At 39.5% G+C, this 24,307-nt stretch overlaps 1 protein-coding gene across 1 annotated transcript in view; it reads left to right on the plus strand.

Annotated features, from left to right (window-relative positions):
• The first annotated feature begins 5,913 nt into the window (after nucleotides 1-5,913).
• Nucleotides 5,914-24,307, plus strand: part of LOC137996649 (CD2-associated protein-like) — a 24,873-nt gene continuing 6,479 nt past the window's right edge. Inside the window, exons 1-9 of the mRNA XM_068842164.1 lie at nucleotides 5,914-6,066; nucleotides 6,194-6,397; nucleotides 12,085-12,318; nucleotides 15,931-16,229; nucleotides 18,795-18,840; nucleotides 19,897-20,105; nucleotides 21,691-21,766; nucleotides 22,546-22,935; nucleotides 23,753-23,847. Of these exons, the coding sequence (XP_068698265.1) occupies nucleotides 6,063-6,066; nucleotides 6,194-6,397; nucleotides 12,085-12,318; nucleotides 15,931-16,229; nucleotides 18,795-18,840; nucleotides 19,897-20,105; nucleotides 21,691-21,766; nucleotides 22,546-22,935; nucleotides 23,753-23,847 (1,557 nt within the window). The 5' untranslated portion in view covers nucleotides 5,914-6,062. The remainder of the gene's footprint in view (nucleotides 6,067-6,193; nucleotides 6,398-12,084; nucleotides 12,319-15,930; nucleotides 16,230-18,794; nucleotides 18,841-19,896; nucleotides 20,106-21,690; nucleotides 21,767-22,545; nucleotides 22,936-23,752; nucleotides 23,848-24,307) is intronic.

Raw genomic sequence — 24,307 nt, forward strand, 5'->3', positions numbered from 1 at the left:
GGCTGTTGGAGAAGAGATTCGCATCGTCTTATCCACTTTAGCTATGGACTCCAACACTTTCTCGTGATCCTTATCACCGAGCAACACCTCCAGGTACTTCGTAAATTGGACATCCGTCGCGCCGGTCTTTTCTCTCAAGGCCCGAAAGACTGACTCAAAAAAGCCACTCTTTGGATGATTAACCTCTTTAGCTGCCATTTTGAGATTCAATAGACGATCCAATGCACGATCCTTCATGAACAATGGTGACTTGATCAAATGTCTGAATTCTTCCAAACACGAGTCCACTGTAGCCTTTTGGGCACCTTCGAGTCTTCGAAGGCGTATCATTACTGCGTCCATATTTTGAGCATCCTTAAACAAACAAGGAATCATAGGAATGAATTTAGTGTACAACGCTCTTGTTCGTCTGAGTTCCACCTCTTTCCATTGTTTAGACAAAATCACTGAAACTCGTAAACCATAAAACAAGATATATATACTGAACATGATCCGAGCGAGAACTACACAAAACAGTGTCACCGTCAGACTGCAAAGATATCTAAGTTCACCCAGGGAATGCCTGACAAGCGTGCAACCCAGTCAGGACACCGGATTTCGACGAAGCTCTTTCCTCTAGCTCTTATTATTATTATATATTTTCTTTTCTAAACAAGAATTACAAGAATTCCATTGCTAAACAAGAATTACATTTTTCATTCTAAACAAGAAGTCAATGTAACACCAAATAAAACAAAACAAAAACAAAACCGGAGCAATAGTCATCATCATCATCATCATGGTATCCCTCGAAAACGAGTAAGATTGTCTATTCAACTACTAGTCTTGTGCACCCGTTGGTGACTAAAGAGTCCAATTCTAGAGTGGCACGCTTTGCCACAGGCGGGGCAGATGTAGGAGGCCTGCTGCGACAAAGCAGGGGCAGCTTCACCTTCTTTACGGCGTTGGCGTTTTTCCTCCGCTTTCTGACGCCGCTCTTTCTCAAATAGCGCCACGCTCTCCCGGACTGCATGTCTCCATCTGGGTCTGTCACATGCCAGATCTTCCCAGGTCGTCAGACCAATGTGGCACACCTTAAAATTTGCTTTGAGATTGTCCTTGAAACGCTTTCGCTGCCCCCCTTGTGCTCTGGTGCCAGAACCCAACTCTCCGAAGAGGATCTGCTTGGGGAGGCGCGAGTCCGTCAACCTGACAACATGACCAGTCCAACGCAGTTGATGTTCGATTATCATGGCCTCGATACTGGTGCATTGTGCTTCGTCAAGGACGCTGGAATTTGTCCGTCGATCCTGCCAGGTCACACCCAGGATGCGTCTCAGGCAGCGCTGATGGTACTTTTCCAGGACGTTAAGGTGTCTCCTATAGGTCGTCCAGATCTCCGAGCCATAAAGGAGGGACGGAAGCACGACAGCCTTGTACACAAGGAGTTTGGTGTCTTTCCTCAGACTCCTCTCCGCAAACACTCTCTCCCGAAGCCTTCCAAAGGCACAACTTGCAGCCTTAAGGCGATGAAGGGTCTCCGCCTCGATGTCAGCTTTTGTTGAGAGGACACTGCCAAGATATGGGAAGGTCTGGACATTCTTTAGTGTGGACCCGCTGATACTCATGGGAGAGGGCGAGGGATGCTGGCCTGGGGCAGGTTGGAAGAGGACTTCTGTCTTTTTTACGTTCACCGAGAGACCGAGGCTCTCGTAGGCGAGCGTAAACGCATCCAGAATTGCCTGAAGTTGACGCTCTGAGGTGGCGCAGACGCAGTTGTCATCCGCATACTGGAGCTCAATCAGTGAAGTGGTGGAGGTCTTTGACCGTGCCTTCAGCCTTCGCAGATTAAACAGCCCTCCGTCCATTCGATAGATGATCTCTACACCGTCAGGTAATCTGTCTTGGATCAGGTGAAAGATGGCTGAGATGAAGATGGAAAAGAGGGTTGGTGCGATGACACATCCTTGCTTCACGCCAGTCCGTACCTCGAAGGCCTCGCCACCAGTGCCGCCTAGAACCCTGGCGGACATGCCGTCATGAAGGAGTCTCAAGATAGAAATGAACTTCTCCGGGCAGCCGTATTTAGCCAGGATTCTCCATAGCGCTTCTCGATTGATAGAGTCGAACGCTTTTGTGAGATCAATAAAAGCCATATATAATGGCTGACGCTGCTCCCGACATTTTTCTTGCAACTGCCGGGCAGTGAAGATCATGTCAGTTGTTCCTCTATTTGGGCGGAAGCCACATTGAGACTCTGGCAGGAAGCCATCAGCATGCGGAACTAGACGGTTGGCAAGGATTCGAGCGATAATCTTCCCGGCAGTGGCAAGAAGGGAAATGCCACGGTAGTTTCCACAGTCAGCTTTGTCTCCTTTTTTAAAGATCTTAACAATGTCGGCGTCCTGGAGGTCCGAGGTTATTTCCTCCGTTCGCCAGATTAGGAAAATGAGTTGATGAAGATGCAACGCCAGGTCGTCGCCTCCGTACTTGAAAATCTCTGCTGGAATTCCGTCAACACCTGGGGCCTTGCCGTTTTTCATTTGCTTGATGGATGACTTTGTCTCGCTGAGGGTCGGTTCTGCTCCTAACTCAGCATTGACTGGCAACTGCGGGATCTTGTCGAAAACAGATTCGTCAACCGTAGAATCACGGTTTAGAAGTTCTTGAAAATGATCTTTCCAGCGCTGATTGATGCTCACTGTATCTTTCAGGAGATTACCATCTTTGTCTTTAATGGGCGTCTCCCCACGTGTGCTGGGTCCGAAGATTGTTCTGGTAGCACCGAAAAAACCACGGGTATCTCCTTTGTCTGCAAGGCCCTGAAGTTGTTCTGCCTTAGCGGTCCACCACTGATCTTTCATATGGCGAATCCGCCTTTGGACCTCTGCCCGTATGTTGTGATAGGCAGAGCGTTTGGTTTCATTCGTAGGGTCATTTTGCCAAGTGCAAAAGGCTTTCCTCTTTCCGTCTATGAGCTCTTCAATGACGTAATCGTTTTCATCAAACCAATCCTGGTGTTTCCTGGTGCTGTAGCCAATCGTGGCTTCGCTACTTGAGAGGATGACTGCTTTCAGAGCCTGCCAAAATTCCTCAACGTCATTGCCATGAACGGAGGCAAGGGACTGACGGAGAGCAAGCTGCAGTTCTTCAAGCAGCGCCGGATCTTTCAGTCTTTCAACATCTAGTCTCTTTTTCGGTTGTTTTGCTATATGCCGTTTCTTGTGATGTAGTTTCAGGGCAAAGCTCGAGCGTACAAGACGATGATCTGTCCAACAGTCATCTGCGCTAGTGATTGATTTCGTGATTTGGACATCGCCCTGGTCACGTGCTCGGACGATGACAAAGCAATAGTAAGCGCAGCAATAGTAAGCCGTTGGGATTAAAGCCACAAGCATACGCTTCTCGCCAGACAGGCGTAAAGAACAAAAACATTCACAATTCACTGCCACACAGGCATAAACAACTATCACTTACTGCCACACAGGCAGGAACTCTCAAGTTGACTGCCACACAGGCAATAGCTTATCGCCACACAGGCGAGAAAAAAAAATAAGGCTCACAACTTACTGCCACACAGGCCAAACAAAAACAAATAACTGCAAACCTATCGCCCCACAGGCATATTCTACCGCCGCACCAACCTCGTCCCCAGGGCCTTCTCCTCTGCGATTTTCAAAATTGCTGAAAAAGATTCGGTCATTTTTGTGACGTAAAAAGTTACCGTGGCACCCCATAATTTGGCTTTAGCAGCACGCGGTGACCCCCATTTTTTATTTCTGAAATGTAATCAGCATGCCAGAATCAAACTTTCCGCAAAGTTTAAGAAAAAATTCTGTGGAGCGGATTCAGAGCCACCTCAAATGATTGAAAATTTAAGGTAGCTCTAAATTCGCTCCACAGAATTTTTTGAACTTTGCAGAGAGTTTTATCTTGGCCCGCTGATCACTTTTTTGCAATAAAAAATTGGGGTCACCGAGTTCGTTTTTCAGATATGAGCAACAAAAGCCAAAATATAGGGGTTTTTTTGCAAGGTTTTTCTGTTGCCATGGTATCTTGTTACGTCACAAATATGACTGGATCTTGTTCAGCGATAATTTATGTTTCACATGGTACCATAACATTTCTGTTACGTGATAATGTGTCGTAGTGTCAATCCTTCTAATAACAATGTCTCTTGAAAGTTTTGAAACTGGTTTGAGCCACCTTTAGGAACAGGCAGACAAGGCATTGGTAAGACCCCGTATCGAAATATGCTTCACCCTGTCTGGTCACCTTTTGAAAAGCAACACACTGTAGCTTCCGTAGAAAAAATACAACGTGCTGCTGCTTCCTGGTTTGTCCGTGCCGACTAATCTAGTTACTCCACTAGTACTGAGACAGGTATGATAAACTCCCTGGGTTGGGATAGCTTAGAGAAAAGCAGAACTTAGACTCTGTAACCATGATGTATGAAGATGTAAACAACCTGGTTTACCTCCCTTTCCCAAATACCGTTCAGCCTTCCTCTTCTAAAACCCGAGAAAACCATCATTATTCATAATTTCAAGGGTAATTCCACTCTGGAATATATATTTTAATTTTTTTAACAATTATTACTATTACTTGTTTTATTTTTATTTATATGGCTAGTGGTTTTGGCTGATATAACGCGCGCTGTGATTGGCTAAGAGCAGCTATGCGCTAAGGTATTATTCTCCCGTAATGCCCACGGGCAGATTATGGATTATGCAAATTAGTTTTTTTCTCCCATATAATAAACAACTTAATAACCTCGACCGTTCGGTCGTTGCAGCAAAATCTCAAACCTCGGCCTCGGTGCATTAACCTCGCTCCTTGCGAGAAAATCATGTATTCACCGCGCGCAGTGTACATATCATTTTTATCTTTTACGTGTGAAAATATAGGTGTTGTCATGGTAACGAACACGATTAGCCAATAAAAAGCGAGCTTCCCCTTCATTGTAAGATACTTTTGTGCTTTGATATAATTCTTCTCTACCACATTAACACTTTTATTGCAAAATTTTACGTTATCATTTTTTTTTTCATAACTTTCATATTTTGTTTCATGTTACACAACATGCGTGTTTTAGCGGTTGGTGATCCCTTTTTCATCATTTCGAAAATGAGTAAAACGAGTTGTTTTACTCTGCCTTTTAATATTATGCGGAATCTTAAATTCAAAGGTCAACCGACAAATGCGTTTTTCGTTACCGTCAATTTAAATGTTCGGCGGCTCCTCCAAGCTTCAGACTACTGTCGAGCGCTCAGTAATCAAATCACATCGTTGAGCCCAGTTCAGTCAACATAGTCAGAAGCTGGGAGGAGCCGCCGAACGTTTGATTGACGGTAGCGAAAAACGCATTTGCGATTGAGATTTGAATTTTAGAGTTCGCATGTTATTGAAAGGTGCAGTAAATCTGGACATTTCGTCAATATCTATATAATAAACAGAACATTACATGGGATACGAATTTCTTTCTTATCAAGCTGAAAGTATCAGCGCTCGAAGATAAAATTCGTATCCCGGCGCGGCCATGTAATATCCTCTATTTACATGAGATTCAGGTAAGTTTCAATACATGCTTTGATCTGTGTTAAATTTGCACTCGACAAAAAATCAGTATACATTATTTGAAAAGAAAGCACTTTGAAACCGTGTTTAACTAAACATGATTTTCACGATCATATCATACGCTCCTACCATAAAAAAGCCCTGGAAACTAGGGAAGCGTCTATCCCTTAGTACTTCACATGTGGTGATAGTAATTTTCGGAACGCCCAGAGATTTTTTCTCGTTCAAGAGCATTACATTGGATTGTGGGAATGCGGAAATTAAGGAAGGGTTGGGGAGGGGTATGGGAGGGCCTTTTGCCTTTGTCGCCTTGGCAACTGGACTGAAAAAAGCGCGGATGCTGAGTTGAAGAAGTGTCCCACAATACTCTTTGGGCGGAAATTGCGAGACTCCTCCAAAATTGCACCGGGGAAAATTCCTTGCGAATTCTCGATTTTTCTCCAGATGTGGGCCTATTTTGCGATTGCTATTGACTCCCTTTGAGCTTTTGTCTTAATTTTGTCGCCATGAGTGAGTATCACTGACTACTTAATCCTTTATGTGATCAATTTTGGTGCAGCCCTGAACTGATCAACTATGTACGAAATAGATCTAGATCGAAGTTGGAGAATTTAGAATTCCAAATCTCTTTTGCCAGGTAGGACAGCTCGTGTTACCTTTAACTATGTCGCAGAACAAGAGGACGAACTTAGTCTAGAAGTCGGAGCCATCATCAGAAATATAAAGGATGTGGATACTGGATGGTGCCAAGGAGAATTAAACGGGAAGACAGGATTGTTCCCTGACAACTTTGTAGAGGAAGTTGATATCACTCCAGACGTCGCCCCTGCTTCAGACTCCGGTAAGAATCGTTACAAATTTAATAACTCCTGTGACTTAAGTTGATAAGCCAGTGGATCAGGGGTAATTTGGTTATATTTAGGGGTTGTTAATGGTATTTTTAAGGCTTGACTTGTCAAATGGGAATTGCTCGTTGTCGCTTTCGATTCTGTGCTGTTACAGCATAGCTTCAATGTTTTTGTATCAGGAACTAGATTTATGCGTGAATGCGCACCAAGGCTTTTTCCAAATGACTTTAAATTTGCATATAGCTGTGAGTTTTCACAAGGAATGAATAGTTTGAATTGTCAGTTTTGAACAATTTCCAGGCTGATTGCCACATAACTACGTGTAATCCCATTGAAATAATTCAAACTACTGATTTGACCTGGCAGTTATCTCGATTGTCTGATCTTGTTAATTTCTAAAGGAGTTTGCATTCTCACTGTGATATGAGTATCACTTCCTTGTTACTTCACCTCAATTAAAATGTCCCGAAGGTAAGACTTATTTGGTATGATCTGCAGCTATTGTAGGAATGTTTTCATAATTTACTAGAAATTAATGGTTCTTTTTTTTATCAAGCTTTAAATTAATATTGAAATAAAAAATATTGGTTTCAAATGTTGTGTTTGTTTTACAAACTTAGAGTTATTGTACTGAACCATTACAACCAGAAAGTAATCTTTTTGAGGAATCATCCCTTGAGGGGCTATGGTTTAAAGAAATGGGAGTAACTGCAGAGTACCTGGTCACTATTGTGTTATTGTAGCGGCATCCTTTGAAGAACAAGTCATATAACAATACGTTCCATTCATATACAAATTTGTGGCCAGGTATTCTACTGTTTAGCTTAAAAATGTATTTGAGTCTTACTTACTATCAAAATAAATATTACATGAAATTAAGGTAAAATCTTGATTATCTAGACTTGGAAGGACTAGGGTAATTGTATCCCAGATAATTAAAAAATAATAAAAAAAATAAAATGGCATAAGGCGAATGCAAAGAAAGAGTCACAAAAATTGTTATTCCAATCTTAATGTCCACTTTCTAGACATAAATTGGTCCCAAGAGAAATAAAAACAATGCTTATGCAAAATTTTGGAGGGCAAACAAAGAGTATAATGGAATTTTTGAAAGTGGCCTACAGCTGTATGCAACATCTCTATTTTGAAAGTAGCTGCATTCATCAAATCCATTCAATATTGTCTCAAAGTTTTTACTGACTTTAAAATTCTGCAATACAGTATGGCAATCTAACTAGAAACATCAAATTTTTTAGAAACTTGATTATGTGGACTTTGATTTACCAGACATCTTGTCAAATGTAAATTGCTCAAGGTCATTTTTGGTTCCGACTTTTTCTTCAATGTTAATAAAAAAGGAGAAACTGCCACTGAATTATTTTTATCAAAATCTATGAACCATCAAAACATTACTTAACCCATTGTCTCCTGGGGGCACCCCACTGACGAATAAAATTTGTGTGGTGTTAGACAGAGTAAAATACTACCGGTAAGTCTGGCCAGTTTAGGCCAGTTTGGGTATCGAAGGGCTAAAATATTTCCTTTGGTTGTTTTTCTTGAAGAAAGGACAGTTTTTCTCTTAAGATTGGTGTTAGGGGAGCAGGGCTGGCGCAGTGGTGAGAACACTCGGACTTGATGCCATGTGGGGTTGTTTTTGTTGGTTCTCTACTCTGCTCCTAGAAGTTTTTCCCTCTCCTCAAAAACCAACATTTGATTTGCTTTGTTCTGATTTCAGTTGATTTATAGTCTCCCCAATCAGTAGAAAACGTATGCTTGGCTAAATAACCTTGAGACTTGCAATTAAAGTGAATTGTTATCATTCTCCATTTACTGTAGCTCTGGGCTCTGGCTGTTCCCATGCCAACATTCATCTCAAGGAAGCAGGTCATAACAAATAACCAAGGGTCCCCTGGAGACACTCTCTTGCTACTTAAAGGTCAATCACCTTCCTTAAAATTCTGGCCGTTCCCAATGGGGTAGTTTTCTGCAACAGTCCAATTCTTACCCTAATCCCCAATTTTTCAATCCATGGTCCAAGTTTCTTAGTAACACTTCCAAGAGCCCCTACAACAACCGGTATAATTATTTTTTACACTCCACATTAATCTAATCACCCACGTCAAATCTTGATATTTTTCGATTTTTTCAAGTTCCTTTTCATGTACCCGACTATCTCCAGGTATATTAATATCCAAAATTATACACTTGTTCTCCTTCTTGCTCACTATGATGATGTCAGGTCTTCTTGCTTCAACAACGTCATCACAATCATTACAATGTAGGTGTTCATATCCCAAAGTAATACTTCACCATTCTCCACAAAAGTCTAAAGTGTCTAAAGTTAAAAATGTTATACAGATCTATCATACTTTGTATGACAAAAAAATTAATTAATTTTAGGCTCTTCTTGGTGGAATTGATATACTTGCACTTAAGTGTGGACTTTAGTGGTACTACATGCAACATTTTAAGATGCTTGGAAAATCCCAGGGGTAATCCAAGGGGAAATCCGTGGGCCCTCACTGGTGCTATAGCAGGGCTCCACACTAACGGTAGCCAACTAGCCACAGGCTAGTGAAATTTCAGTTTTGGCTAGTAGATTTTGAGCTTTCACTAACCTTTGGGGCTAGTAAATATTGTGAAGCAGTGGAGTTCTGGACGAAAGCAAGAATGAAAATTATTTCTTATGGATAAGGCAAAAGGAGAGAAAGAAACTGTGAGTGGATTCTATGGAATTTACTGCCTTAGAAAACGATAAGTTGAAAAAAAAACTGAGGAGGAAACCAACGGGATTACAGTTTCCCCACGCCAGGTTACAAACGATTAACCGTCTGTGAAATCATGCGGAACTTCTTGGCTGCTGTTTTCATATACACGTTTCCATATGCGTGTAACTCTTTCGTGAATAATCGCAAGCACCTTCCGAGAGCTTGATCCCAAACAGTTTGCGTAAATGGAAACACCTTTTACGTTCATCCCCTACCAATCACCGATAATCACCGACGATCGCAAACAAGATGCAAGAGATAGACATTTTCTATCATTACGTCTTGTTAGTAATGAGTAGAAATGCAAATGCCGGGAAACAACGATATGGAAACACAATCATAAACTGTTTCTGATTGTTTGCGTGATACGTTTTGACAAATTAGTGGCAAGTATAAGTAATGGAAATGGCGTCCGAGTACAATTGTGGCAATGATGATACTCCTCAAAACAGTGTGAATTTAATGAATAACAAGTAAAGCTATGATCCTTGCAGTTATGAACGCAATTTTGGCAATTGCGTAGAGAAGCCTGAAAAATTCAGGACTTCAACGAGGTTTGAACCGGTGACCTTGCGATACCCACAAATGACCAGCTCCCAACGTCAGTGTCTTCATAGCTCAGTTGGTTAGAGCGTTGCACCAGTATTGCCCTGTCACGGGTTCAAACCACTTGCCCAAATTGCGTTCATAACTGTAAGGATCATAGCTTTATTTGATTTCATATCCACAGTTTCATACATGATTTGTTTCATATGTCATTTCATCGTTAATGAATATCGTAAGGGAATACCCTGCCAAATATACCTGTAGGAAAGTTCTCGATCACGAAGAGCCAGTTCCTACAGTATAATTTGATACTGGCTATGCTGCAGCCGTTGCTGCTCCTCGAAAATGTATCGGACCCAGAATCGGTGACGTCTCTTGACACTTTCTCTCTGCCTTCTTTCTTGCAACAACTTCAACATACACCTATAAGAAGAAGTTGAACATGACCCAAAAACTAATTCTGCTTTCATGTTTGTGCCCTTTTGTTATGATGTCACGAGATGAAGTTGTGTCAAGCAATCACGCATAATTATGGAAAACAGGATCACAAACACAAATGCAAAAATTGACAGTGTTTGTGACGTGTACATGTATATGGAAAGAGGCCACATACTTTTTTAGACATTTAATCCAAATATAATTTATTTCAAAAGAAAAAAGAGAGAAAGACATAATATGAAGTGACTTATCTCGTTTACTAGGAATGGTGAATCTCACATCAAAAGAGAGAAAACTTGCTCGCGAGCACTGTGGCCGTCGAATATTAATTGACTCCGAAAACCATTCAAGCATAAAGCGCATGAATTGCTGTTTGAAACTATTAAAAAGAAAATTTTACATGAGGGCAAGTCTGTCTTTCGAATTTCCTTTGTATCTAATTCAAGATATTATTTACCTGCATTCCGGTGCGTTTGTGCTTCATGTTTAGAATGGCGCTTTCAGGTTAAAATTTCAATTGCAATTAGCTCTAATCAAAGGAACATCCTTTTCACAGACTTCCAAACGAGCAGTTTAGTTTCTTGTACAGTTTATTTAGTTTATTCCACGTTTTCCATATCCCAGTGCATTTGTGAGTTCCAAAGTTTCCGCAACGGTTCTGTGAGAAGGAAGCCATACACTCCAGCATATTTGCGCCACTGTTGCGAGGATGCATAATATGAGAATATTTACTAAAGGCGGATTTGGAATTTTTTTCGTGTTATTTTTACAAATAAATGGAACTGTGCATGACAAGACTGGCTAGTGCAAATTTAGATTTGGCTAGTGAAATCAGACCTGATACTAGCGTAGTGGCTAGTGAACTAAAAAGTTAGTCTCAAGCCGTGTATAGTGTAAAACTTTTTCTTTGATAGAGTGTATCTTGGTGTCAGGAATATTGGTATCACTTTTGACAGTACCATGTCAGTGCTGCCTCATATTAATACTGTATGTACATGTAAATCTGCATTGTATCACCTTCGTAATCTATCACGTATCAGAAAATTTATATGAACGGAAACTGCCAAAACACTTGTGCATGCCTTTATCTCATCCAAACTTGACCACTGCAACTCCCTTCTGTACAATCTTTCGAAATATGCTGTTAAAAAACTACAGTATGTACAAAACACTGGTTACCAATTAATGAACGCATAAAGTTTAATGATTTGTCTCCCTCATATATACAAGTCTCCACCGTCCTTCAAGAACCCTCCGCTCATCTACATCGCTCTGTCTTATCCCTACCAGCTATAATTTGAAGTCTTATGGATCTAGAGCTTTCGCTGTCGCCTCGCCACAACTTTGGAATGATCTACCAGAACACATAAAAACACTGATAATCTCCAGACTTTCAAAACACGACTTAAAACTTATTTATTCAAGTAAATTTTTGTATAACTTTTTCGTTTATGGATTAATTTTTAATGTTAATTTTTCATGACTTGTAAAACGCTTAGATCACGTCTGGATAGGCACTATATATAGGCGCTATATATTATCTGCAGTATATTATTATTATTATTATTATTATTATCTTTCTTCATTGAGCAGTGCATTGAATTGTCTTGAAACCTTTGCTTCAAAACATTAGGTACCCAAAATACACATCCTTTAGGTATGGAACAATATTGGCTGGTACAAAATTATTATAATATAATATTAGTACACTGTAATAATAATTTATAATTAAATTAAAGGTGCCAGTATAGGAATGTTGTAATAGCTTATTAGTAACTGTTATAGAAATAAGTAGTTGACATACTTATCTGAGTGTGATTTAGGGGATGTTATATATTAGAAGGGGCTAGTATGTCGAATGACTTATTTCAAATCTTGACCTTAAAAATAATTATTTCTGATAATCTCAATTTTTTTGCCAATGACAGTTGCAGGAAAGGAGGCCAAAGTAACATTTGATTATGAAGCACAAGATCAGGATGAGCTTACTTTAAAATTGGGTGATATTGTCCATGTTCTTGGTGAAGATGAGCAAGGTTGGTGGAGAGGCCAACTTGGTGGCAAGAGAGGAGTGTTTCCTTCCAACTTTGTGGAAATCATCACTGACAACAATGTGGCAAAACCTAAAGACACGCCACTGGATCCAGCTAGAAAGCTTTCAGGTTTGTTACCAAATGGCTAAGAATGCATGTACGCTGTAGTATGTGGAGTGCTAAAATTAACAAATCGAAAGTGGTTCAGCGTTGTCTGTACTCGTTGTCACAGTGGTCAAAATGTTGTGGACAAAGAAAGTTTTTATTTCAGAGAGTGACCAAAATCATGACACAAAGAAAGAGCAAGCGTTGTCAATAACTTTCTCGCAATGTGATTGGTTTATTTCCCAAAATGAGCGTTCCTGATTGGCTATTACATTGCGTGACAAATTGACGCGAGCATGACGTGAGCAGCGTTGTGTGGACTCTCATCAACAACAACAAATTATCCAATCAGAATGTGAGATTACAAGCAATTGTCGTAAAAATCCTAATTATTGGAATAAAGCAATGCCCTGTCTTCATAACATGTATATGTACATGTAAATCACAGGTCACTTTGAGATACTGGAAAACAGAAGGGCTTACAGTATATATATTTCTGGTCAGGAAAGCAAGGTTTATTATCAAAGTTTTCTCTTGTTATTTCAACTGCATCGCTAAATGGAGGTTGGGTGGCTGGATATACCAGGGGCTTCCACTGGAGGGCAGCCAGCCAGCCAGCCACCCAGCCACCCAGCCAGCCCCTTGACCGAGTACTGTAGTGCTCCCATGGCCAGCAATCCCCACGACCCAGCCATGAGCCCCCACACCAAGCCAAAGGACCTGGACTAAGCAAAGCTGCTGGAGGCAAAGGGGCTCATGGCTGGGGATAGCCAGAGCCTTGAGACCACCAAAACCTGAGGCACCCGTACTCCTACGACTGCAGCTGCGAAACTAACAGAAAATCACTTATGTCTGACAGGTAAAACTATTTCAGTCTGCTATCAGACATTATAATAAATTATTAGGATTGGCCATCTATCAGACATTATAATAAATTATTAGTATTGGCCATTTACAGCATCTCTTTAGTGTTTGTGCGACTTACGGTTTTGATACTGGAAGTAGAATAAGAAATGACTGTGTACTGAAAAAACAATTATTTTGTGTGTCACGTTTTAAGTGGTTGCAACTCAAGGGTTAACAGACTGAGTTTCTTGTTATTCAAAAGACCCTACCTTTTGTTTCCGTGCCAATTAAAATAAGCATCGACAGATGTTACTGGTTTTTTTTCTGTCACACAACACTCAAAGCATGTCATGGCATTGTGTTTATTTTTGTTGTGTCTATTAAATTACCGTGAACCATGTTTGGAGACAACATCCAGCACCCAATACAATACATACAATACATACTTAATTGACCACTCCCCATAGGGGCTTTTCAGGGCCAATGAAACACAATCAACGAAACCACAGAACAGAACAACAACTGTTAAGAATCCCAACTGGCCAGAGGCAAACCATTTGGCTATTTACAAATGCAGCAGGGAAGTTGAACCAGGGATTTCCAGGGTCAAATTCAGTGAGTGGTCACAGCAGGCCTTGAACCTGGGATCTCCGGATGTCAAGGCAAGCGCCCTAACCACTGGACCACACTACCTCCCAACAGAAATCCAATCTCTGACTAGCGGTTTATTTCCCGTAATTTCCACTATTTACAAGTGTCAAGGGGTCTTAGTTGCTAAGACCCTAGTGGTAGGTACAGCTGTAGGTCTTTTTTGTAACACCCGTGAAAATTTCACCCAATTCTTAGCCATTGCTAACCTGTACACTGTTCCACATTCACGACTTGGCTCATAGAACCCTTTGATTTGACTTTTCAGGGGTACAGCTGTAATGCAGATTACCAAACATGATTATAATTCACGGAAGAAAATTAATCTTCATAACAGATGCAATTTAATTCTATGCACTTTTTACATTCACTCAGAATCAGAGTGTAGATAAATTATTATAAGAAGGGTTTGTGTACATGTAGAACATCATTGCTCTGTCCATTTTTCACTACTCCCTACTTGATCAGCGGTTTTTGGGAAGTAGTGGAAATGTATATTATGAGCCAGATTTGAAAACACAGCAGGCATAATTTCAGTGGTCATGAATTTTATATGCATCTGGCATTTGGTCTGATTTTCGCTGCTGAAACCAATGGACTATAACATACATGTATGACATTCCATATTAATATATCTCTCACGACAGATAGAAGGCACACTATGATTGGCTACTTTTAATAGCGGGTTGTATTCTTCAGTATGGCCTGCTAAGTTTGAAATTTTGATGCAGCGTCATTAATTCTTTAAGCAAGTTTTTCATATTGTCTATTTTGAGATAAACTTGTGAAACTACTTGAATCTTGTAGGAAACTACGTACTTCAAAAAGCCAATAAGATTTATTTGTTTTTCAGGTTTTTACCCACGCTAATCATTTGTGACAGTTGAACGTTTCTGTTGACTTCAACTAGTCTCTCCTTTCCCATATGCCTTATTACCTCAGAGATATACCGTGTTTACCCGTGTATAAGTCGATCCCATGTATAAGTCGACCCCCCATTTTTGATGGCAAAAAAAGCAATTTGTTAATTTCTTTGCTAAATGTTCATGGGATACTAATCTTGAATTCGTCAATTTCCGGAACTGTGGATTCACAAAAAATTAAGGGCCTCAAGGGCTTAATAGTTTTGTGGTTCAGCGGTTGTTGTATGTGCGGGCATTTTGTCCTTGAATTTCGAAAAAGTTCTCACTAACTAAACTAACCTGTTTCGTTGTTCAAGGATAAAGGGCTTTAGAGGATAAGCACAACATCACAGAAGCAGGAGTCAATCTTTGAAAATAACTTAAAAAACAATGCGAAATGTGCAAGGTTTAATTGGTCCTTGGCTTATAATTTCTCACATGGCAAACGAAACAAAACTCATAAACCAAACAATATAAAGTTTGCAAAAGCATTTAAATCATCCAGGTTTGTATAAAGAATGAAAAACAATCATTACCAATCAGCATTTTCAGGCAACACGAGTGACGATCATGCTTGCACGCAAACAATAGGTATTGCGCCAGGTTATTAAGCCGTTGAAGGATCGCATTTTATTTGAAGAAACAAGAATGTTTTTTAGAGCTTCCGCCTTTGGAAAACGAAAATTTCCAGTGTCTATTTCATATTATTTTGTGCTTGTGAGTATCTTCAACATTTAAAGTAAAACAAATCCTTTTTCATTTCAACTGGAATTGCTTAATTACATTCATTGTGAAGTCTTTGATCGTCATTCATTTTGAAGCCTTTCGTCCACTACGTTCGTTATGCCCAAAGAACACATTATATGATGTTAATTTTGAATAAATTATTTAGCTGGAACTTGGCTCGAAATCTTTGACCCATGTATAAGTCGAGGGAGATTTTTGGAGCTTCTTTTGAGGCCATAAAATGTCGACTTATACACGGGTAAATACGGTAGTTATAATAAATATCTCACTAACCTCATCTTCTCAGTCTGTTCTGTACATGTAAGTTACGGATTCTCATTTTCCTGTTGATTTATGGCTTCGTGTTTGGGCCATAAATCAGTGGGAAAAATTTGGGCCGTAACTTAAATGTGCAGTACGCACTTCGAACTCGGTTAGTTGGAGGTATGTAGTCTAATGCATTACCAATTCAGCTGACCAGTGGGTTTTTTTTTTCGGTTTTAATTACTAACAGAGGAAACATCACCTCTTGAGAAAAAGACCACTAGGAATGAAGTTGTTGATGGTCTACATGTAAATGATGACGAGGAAAGTGGAATAAAAAGAAGCTCTAGCTTTGGGGCTGCAGCAAAGAAGTTGCCTGGTGGAGGAATGGGTTTTGGCAATCTCATCAATCCTAATATCTTGGCTGAGAAAAAACTGAAGAAAGTTCATCAGGATGAGAAGAGAGAGAACAAAGGAAAAACAGAAGAGGCTTTTGTGCCAACCACCGAACCAAGCAAGCCATCCCTAGTGAAGACTAAAACACCTGTGGTAAGTTTGTCATTGTTAACTTTTTTTAATTTATGTGTTATTTAGGGCTGTCAATACATGTGAATTTGAAAGTAGAAGGCTTACAATAATAAAAAGTAAGTGGCCATGAAAGTGAGCTTGGCTCATTTGACTGTGCACAAGAAAACTGGGAACTACATGTACATTGTATTCAGTTAAATTAATGTTCCAAGCATTCCACACCTTTTACACAAACGATCGAGCGTGGGTAGTTTTGTCATGATTTCTCTTGCTTAACCTTCTTAAAATATGCCGTCAATTCCACTCAAAAACGGGGAGTAGAATTTTCAAAAGTTTCACCAAGTGTAACATTAATAATTTTTTTTCATCTTGACTGGTGGTTAAATGAGACGAAAGTAGCCAGCTGAAGATGGCTTACTAAATGTAGCTGGTGGCTTTGGCCGGCTCCTGGCCCTATTTTGACAGCTCTGGTTATTTTATTATAATAATAGACTTCACTATAGGGTCTGAACAATGTACAGCATGAAGAAGTGAGCCAGGATGGCTTAGCGGTTTTCAACTACCTCTTCCTTCCACCTCTGTGACCTGGGTTCAATCCTGCCACAGGGTTGTATGTGGGCTGAGTACACTTTGGTCGATCTCAGTCTGACTCAGAAGTTTTTTATCGAGGTACTCTGTTTTTCCTCCCTCTTCAAAATTGACTTTCAGTCAGTTACATCCGATTACAGGTGGTTATCCTTGATGGGGATAACCTGTTACAAGTATCCCTTCCTTTCATTGAATTGAATGAATAAAGTTGAATAAATAAAATTTAGCCAACAATTTATCCCGGGTCCAAGACTGAAAATGTGATGGACTACAATGCCAGGAACTCTGTGCCCTGCTCTTTAAGAACTTTGTGTAGGTTCTTTAATGCGTCAAAAGTGTTTGGAGATGGGGGCTACTACAAAATCAAGAACATCCAGTTTTGGTGATCGAATGTTCAGTGCTGCAGCCCCAAGATTATGGAACAGTCTTCCTGACAACATAAGACTTAACAACAGTTCCATTGATAACTTTAAAAAAAGTTTAAAAACTTATCTTTTAAAATTAGCTTTTTGATTTCCATATTCGTATATTTTTAGATTTATAAATAATTTTAATTTTTTTATTTTTATGTTTTAACCTGTCGTTGTAAAAAGCATTGAGACTTGCATGACATGCGTTTTTAAGAAATAAAGTATTATTATTATTATTATTATTATTATTTGCCGTTGTTATCTGAGTTCTAAGACTAGAATGACAATGTTGGGAAGGTTCAGGTTGAACTGGTTTGTGCGTGCCTGTAAAGGGAAATTACCTTTTTTTGGTAGTTTGGTTGCAGTTGGGCTATCAAATCACATAGTGAAGTGTCCACATTACAAATTTTGAGGAATAAATTAAGTCTTATTGGACCTAGCATAAAGGTTATTCTGTGAATATACAGTCACAGAGCCTATGCAAATTAAGCATAAGAGATAAAAAGTCAGGGGAAATTATCATTATTTTGGCCCCATTACTCTCCTTTTTGTCAAGACTTGCAGCACTTCATTTCTTATGGTAAGCTAAGTGTTGTTAATCACATAGAATTTGATAGGAATTTAATTTCCTTTTATTGCTGTTTGTAATGGTGGGTAGAAATTTAGAATAATGAAGGGGATCCAGAAAAAAAATGATTCAAGGGATACTGAAGGTATTTTTTTCAGTGTTGTTCAAAAGAACATTGTGGTTTCATGTCTGAAACGACATGGTTCATGGTTCATTTATTTCACACTATTTACATAACATAAGTATAGTCACAACACATGGTTACAACATAAAATAATTACAGTACAGGTTATAAAATGTGTCTGGTGGTCAAAGTAGCGAAGGCTTTCTAGTTAACCACATGGTTATTCAGATACCAAACAACTTCTTACAATCGACACATATAATTTCATTGGATCTATATTGTGCAGTACACAGGTCTATTGTGTTTATGGTTGGGGTCAATAATTCCTGATATGGGCCTTACAGTACTCAGCCCTTTACCAACATAGAGATACATGTACTGTACATATATATATAGCTTTGCTATAAGTAGGGTTGGCCCTGTTTGTAGCATTTGGCTATGTTTAAACAGAGCGCATTGCGCAAGCAAACTTGATAATCTAGTGGTTCCTCCACTAGTAATAATAATAATAATAATAATAATAATAATAATAATAATAATAATTGTAATTATAATTATTATTATCATCATTATTATCATTATAATTATTATTTATTATTTATTATTATTATTATTATCATAATTATTATTATTATTGTTACTATTATTATTATTATTATTATTATTATTAAATGAGGATTGTTATTGTTATTATTATCCACAAAAAAAAAAAAGAGGCATTGACTGGCTGGTTACCCACTTAAGGCAAGTAACTGTTGTCTTAGAAAGTTTATTGCTTGCCCAAGCCTAAAATCTACTTGTCTTGGACCATTGGCTCGATGTTTTCTCTAGTGTTGATTATGGTTTCTGGCTGTAGAGGGAGCCTTATCAAACGTTTATTGGCTTTTTTTTTCCAGAGTAGCAAAGCAAGACCAGCACCACCTGTTCCTCTCACCTCTCCTGGTAAATAATTCCTGTCTAATAATTATTTCCAATTCAATGATTTTGCATAGGACTTTTGTTGGCAGAGGTCATGACTGATTGAGAAAATGTTAACTTATGAGTGCTGGTGTGCCAAGAATGAACGTCAATGTTAATTGTGATTTTCGGGACTGTTGTGACATGAGAACCGTGAAGTGAATCAACCACAGACTTTTATCAGTTCCTTTATTGGTATCCTTGAAGAGTTGATTTGCAGATATTGGCCAAATGGCCGAAAAAAAAAACCCGTTTTGTTCAAGAAAGGTAATTTTAGCATTGGCTGGAATTGCTCACGTGGTACACGTATATAGAGCCTAAAGGCGCTGTTACACTGTGAAGTGTTTCGTGCAACTTGTCTCGCAATATTTTGGCGACATAAGAGATTTATTATTCCACTACAAAAAGGTGTTATTTTGCTTTAATTTTATTTGGTGAGAGTGTCTTAGAAAATGCATCATCTGTCCTTCAGGGCTCGTACGAACGATGTAAGCAGCACAAAAAAAAACAGCTAAACGTTCTTTATTTGATTAGATAAACGAAATAACGAGTGACAAGCTAAATTGTCAGGCTTTGCATCGTGTTGAAAACAATTTCTTTCATTGAAAAACTCCCTTTCCGTCAATTTGCTCTGTTCTAAACCGGGACATTACAGTGTATTTTTGCGTTCTCTTGACGAAATATTGTAAAAGGGTACAATTTTGGAATAATAGTTAATGTAAGAGCGAGTTTCAATCGAGTGTCGTAAAACCAAAACCAAAGTAATTACTTTGGTCAATCAAAAAGGACGGAGACAATCCAGTAAACCAATCAAGACTCGAAGTAATTACACGTAGCCGACACAAAGAGCGGGAAAATGTGCATGCGCAAGCCACGATTGGTTTTGGTTTCACTTCTGATTGGTTGACCAAATGGCGCGAGAACTTTGAACCAATTACTGAGTGAAGTAACGCAAAACCAATGCAATTTGCTAATTGCTTTCGACACTCAATTGAAAACCGCTCCTTTGTCAATATTGTATTTTGTTTCATTCCCTTACAGTAAAAAAGCCAGGTGAACGAGCCAAAGTTACCTTTGCTTATGAACCTGAAAATCCTGATGAGCTTCGTTTGGTGGAGGGAGACATTGTTACCATACTCAATAAGGACACCGCTGAAAGTGATGGTTGGTGGGAAGGAGAGGTAAACGGCAAGGTTGGCATGTTCCCAAACAACTTCGTTGTGCTGCTTCCTTCAGAAGAAGATGACAAGGTCAGAATCTACATACAGTAAAGTTGAGACTTTTTTTCCATTTCGAGTATCAAAATTATCACTTTTTATAGCAAGTATCGTTAATTTTGGTTATTTAAGTATCATATTGAATACAGTCCTGAACCAGATTGAAAATTCTGTGCTGAATTGTCTTAAATTTTCATTGCAACCTTTCATCTTTTTTTAAGTACTTTATTCAAATACTAATTAAGTTAAAAAAAAACTGTCCTTAAGGACGGTGCGTACTAATCCTAAGTATTTTTGCGCGGTTTACTGAATATACAGAAAAAGCAGATCGTAACGAGTGTTATTGAAATCCATAAAGAAAACTGGGCGTAACCACGCATTTTTCAAAGATAATTAATCAACAATATTTGTAAAAAGCTGTAAATTACAAAGCAATGTATGGCGTTCTTTTTTCAAATTGAAGCTTAATTCCTATCTGGCATTATAATGTTATCGATTTGATGATGAAAATTACGGGTAGGATCATATTTAAGACAAGGTTTCGGTGTCCTCATGACACCATCATCAGGTCAAAATATAATATTTAAGAGATAACAAGAATATTAATGTTCAAGTTCAAGTTAAAGTTCAAGGCTAGGTGAAGAGTTTTGCTTTTATCGAGTCACTTTGAATATTTAGACACGGTTTGTGCTCTCGAATAAGGAACATCTCGTATAGAAGACAATCAAATTTGCCGAAGCATTTCTTAAGAATGCGAAACATATTAGATGTTATTGTTCTTGATTGATGTTGACTTTTGGCTGCGATTGAATATTGATCCAGATCTTTCATGCTCATCGATTCGTTGGTAGAGATGTCGACGCGTGTAACCAACATAGCTCGCATCACACCAGCCGCATTCAAATTTGTAAACTACTGATTGCTGTTCCTTATTCGCGAGCACAAATCGTGTCTAAATATTCGAAGTGACTCGATAAAAGCAAAACTCTTCGCCTAGCCTTTAGGGACTTTGAACTTGAACTTGAACATTAATATTCTTGTTATCTGTTAAATATTATATTTTGACCTGATGATGGTGTCATGAGGACATCGAAGCTTAATTATCTCTGAAAAATGCGTGGTTACCCCCAATTTTCTTTTTGGATACCAAAAGCACTTGCTAAGTTCTGCTTTCTACGCATAGTTTTGAACCGCGCAAAATTATCCCTGTCTTAATAAGCACCACCCATAGGAAACCCGAGTATCTGGAGATACGCAGAACGTATGCGCAATACCAATAGTAGGCACCGTATTTAATATCAGCAAAAACATTTTGGCATGACAATGGAAGCACTTGCATCTGCTTCACCGTGGACTTTAATGGTAAGGTATGACTTGTGTCTTATGCACAAGCTCATCTTAATCCTTATGATCCACAAGGGCAAGTTTTCAAGTGTTTTCCCTCCACTTCAGCCCCCTCTCCTCCCTCCCCCCTCCCCCATCTTTCTCCTTCCTTTCCTTTCCCCTTGTTGCCCTACTCCTCGGCGCTGCCGCTGTTGTGTTGCAACCCTTAATTTCTCAGGCAGCCCACCCCCGCTTAGGTACGACCGTTGTTGACTTTGCTGATGATGTTTTGCAGGCTCCCGTCCCTGCTGTTGATGGCAAGAAGGGTGCTCTTGTTCTGCCACTCAAGGACGAAATTATAAAGTCGCCAAGTGAGTGGGCAGTTCTTTCCAGTGATAATGATGGTGATAACGGTGATGATTCATGATGATGATGACAATGACTTTAATGATTAGGTGTTAGGTGGTAGTATGGTCCGAGACAGTGAGGTTACAAATAGAGGATATTACATGGCCGCGCGGGGATACGAATTTTATCTTCGAGTGCTGAAAGTATCTCTCACTCTTTCGCTTTGCTCACTCGTGAGAGAGACTTTCAGATATCGATGAAATGTCCAAATTTAAAACAACTTGTTTTATTCATTTTCGAAATGATGAAAAAGGTGTCACCAACCGCTAAAACACACATGTTGTGTAACATGAAACAAGACATGAAAGTTATGAAAAGCAAATCATGATAATGTAAAATTTTGCAATAAAAATGTTAATGTAGTAGAGACGAATTATACTGAAGAACAAAAGTAACTTACAATGAAGACGAAGCTCGCGTTTTATTGGCTAATCGTGTTCGTTACCATGACGACACCTGTATTCTCACATGTGAAAGATAAAAGTGATATGTTCACCGCGCACGGGGAAGATATGATTTTTTAGTAAAAGGAGAAATCCTGGTATTTCATCAGTATCTATGTAATAAAGATATTTCTGTGATTTTTTATGGTAATTCAGTTGCACCAGAAAGCAAGTCATCTTATAATGTGCGCTGTCTTTTAGAATCCAGGGTTCTTAACTAGCCAATTTAACTTTGCGAGAGATATAGTAATATCTCAGTTTTGCATAAAACAACCGTGCCTTGTTTTCTTTCCTGAAAGATGAGTCCGATTCTGATGCAACTCCAGAGCACGCTGTCTCACCTGTACGACCAGATAAAAGACCACCACATCTTGCAACAAAGGAACAACCGCCGTCAAAGAATGCTGTTCCTTCCCAACCGATTAAAGATGAATCCGACTCCGGCACGGATGTTGTGCGACCCACACCTGGGAAGAAACCAGTGGCACCGCAAAAACCCAGCCTTCCCCCAAAGAAACCACTTCCCCTTAAGAGTAAGAAACCCGACGTGGCGGCCAAGAAACCGGAAAAGAAGGTGGTGGATTTAGACAAGATTGTTGGTGCCAAGAAGGGCGGGGATGAAGCTGAGTTGAAAGATGAAGTTCGTATTAAACCAACACCTGATATTAAATCAGAAAATGTTGACGAAGGTATGTAGAGTAGAGTAAAGAATCATGCATGTTTCGCCCCCTCGCCAGTTCACTGCCTCCGAGTTCGCTCCTACATTTCGCGTTCGACCTCTAACACTTAACCGAGTTCGCCCCCTCTATTTAACGAAAAGAAATCCTTATCTATTTAACAGAAAATCAAATAGCGTAACGAGTAAGTAAATTTTCCCAGAAAAAAAAAATGACGTTCGCGTTGGAATCGCAAAGTTAAACTAAACAGTTTCGGCCTTTGTCAAAAGAAAATGAAAAAGGTATGACGGCCACATAGACCGTATTCTTCAATGGCGGCCAGTAAGTGAAGTCTTTTCCTGTACTTCCAACGGAGTGTGTGTAATGTAGTTGCAATCGTACCGGCAAGCAGCTTGGCGGCCTCGGAGTAATTCTGATTTGTTTGTCGGGGGGGGGGGGGGGGGGCAGGGAAGGGAGCCTATCGCAGTTCAGTGTGAATATATCGTAAATTACCACCGACCATCGGAGAAATATGGGACGTGGCAGGAAAGTAAAAACGCTTTCGGTTTGTCTGCGGCCATCTCGAACGCTCAGGGGTGCCTCTGGTTTCGAATTTTCAGTAGTCGGCAAAGTCTGGGACTGGGGCCGGAAACAATGAAGTTTCCACCCAGGCCTTGTTTGTTCAAAAGGTGGATAACGCTTTCTACCGGATAAATCACTATCCAGCGGATAAACACTAGCAAAACCAATTGAGTTATACAGTGGATAGCGCTATCCACCCTTCGAACAACTGGGGCCAGACCAATAAAAACTAGGCTTTAATTTTGGCAATTTGTTACTCTTATTGTAGCTCCTGTTTCTTTTGATGACGCTCCGGAGACTGAAACGTTAAACCATTTAACAGCGAATAGAGCAAAGCATCCTCAAAAGAGGCCGCCATCTAAGGTGCTGTAAATTAATTTCTATGTAGACTAGCCTTTTAAAGTATCTATTACAGTCAAACTTCATTGCATCATTTTTTGAACTTGTTTAAAGAGCCACCCATTAGCCTCAAATTTGGATTTCGCCTAGCAGGGAAACCAGACCTTCGTTACTTACCGGTGCAAAAAGTTTAATCAACGTTTTCCGTGAGGACTAGGGAGTTGTTTTGTGAAATACTTTACCGGGGTATTTGTCAATGAAAATCAGCTCTTTTATTTGGATGCAAGTTTTCAAGAAGATGAAGGACAGCCAAGCCACTATCTGACTTCTATCTTGTTCTACTTTATAGCGGCTTTTGTGAAGGTCCCAGCCATTGTTGTTCAACAATTTTATACTGTCTTCAAATGTTAGAATTAACTGTCAAAGTGTGAAATGTAGATTTATGATAACTGAGAGTTTCGTTCTGTTGTGCTATTTCTTAAAG

The sequence above is a fragment of the Montipora foliosa genome, chromosome 3 (genome assembly GCF_036669935.1).
Source record: "Montipora foliosa isolate CH-2021 chromosome 3, ASM3666993v2, whole genome shotgun sequence".
Classification (NCBI taxonomy): domain Eukaryota; kingdom Metazoa; phylum Cnidaria; class Anthozoa; order Scleractinia; family Acroporidae; genus Montipora; species Montipora foliosa.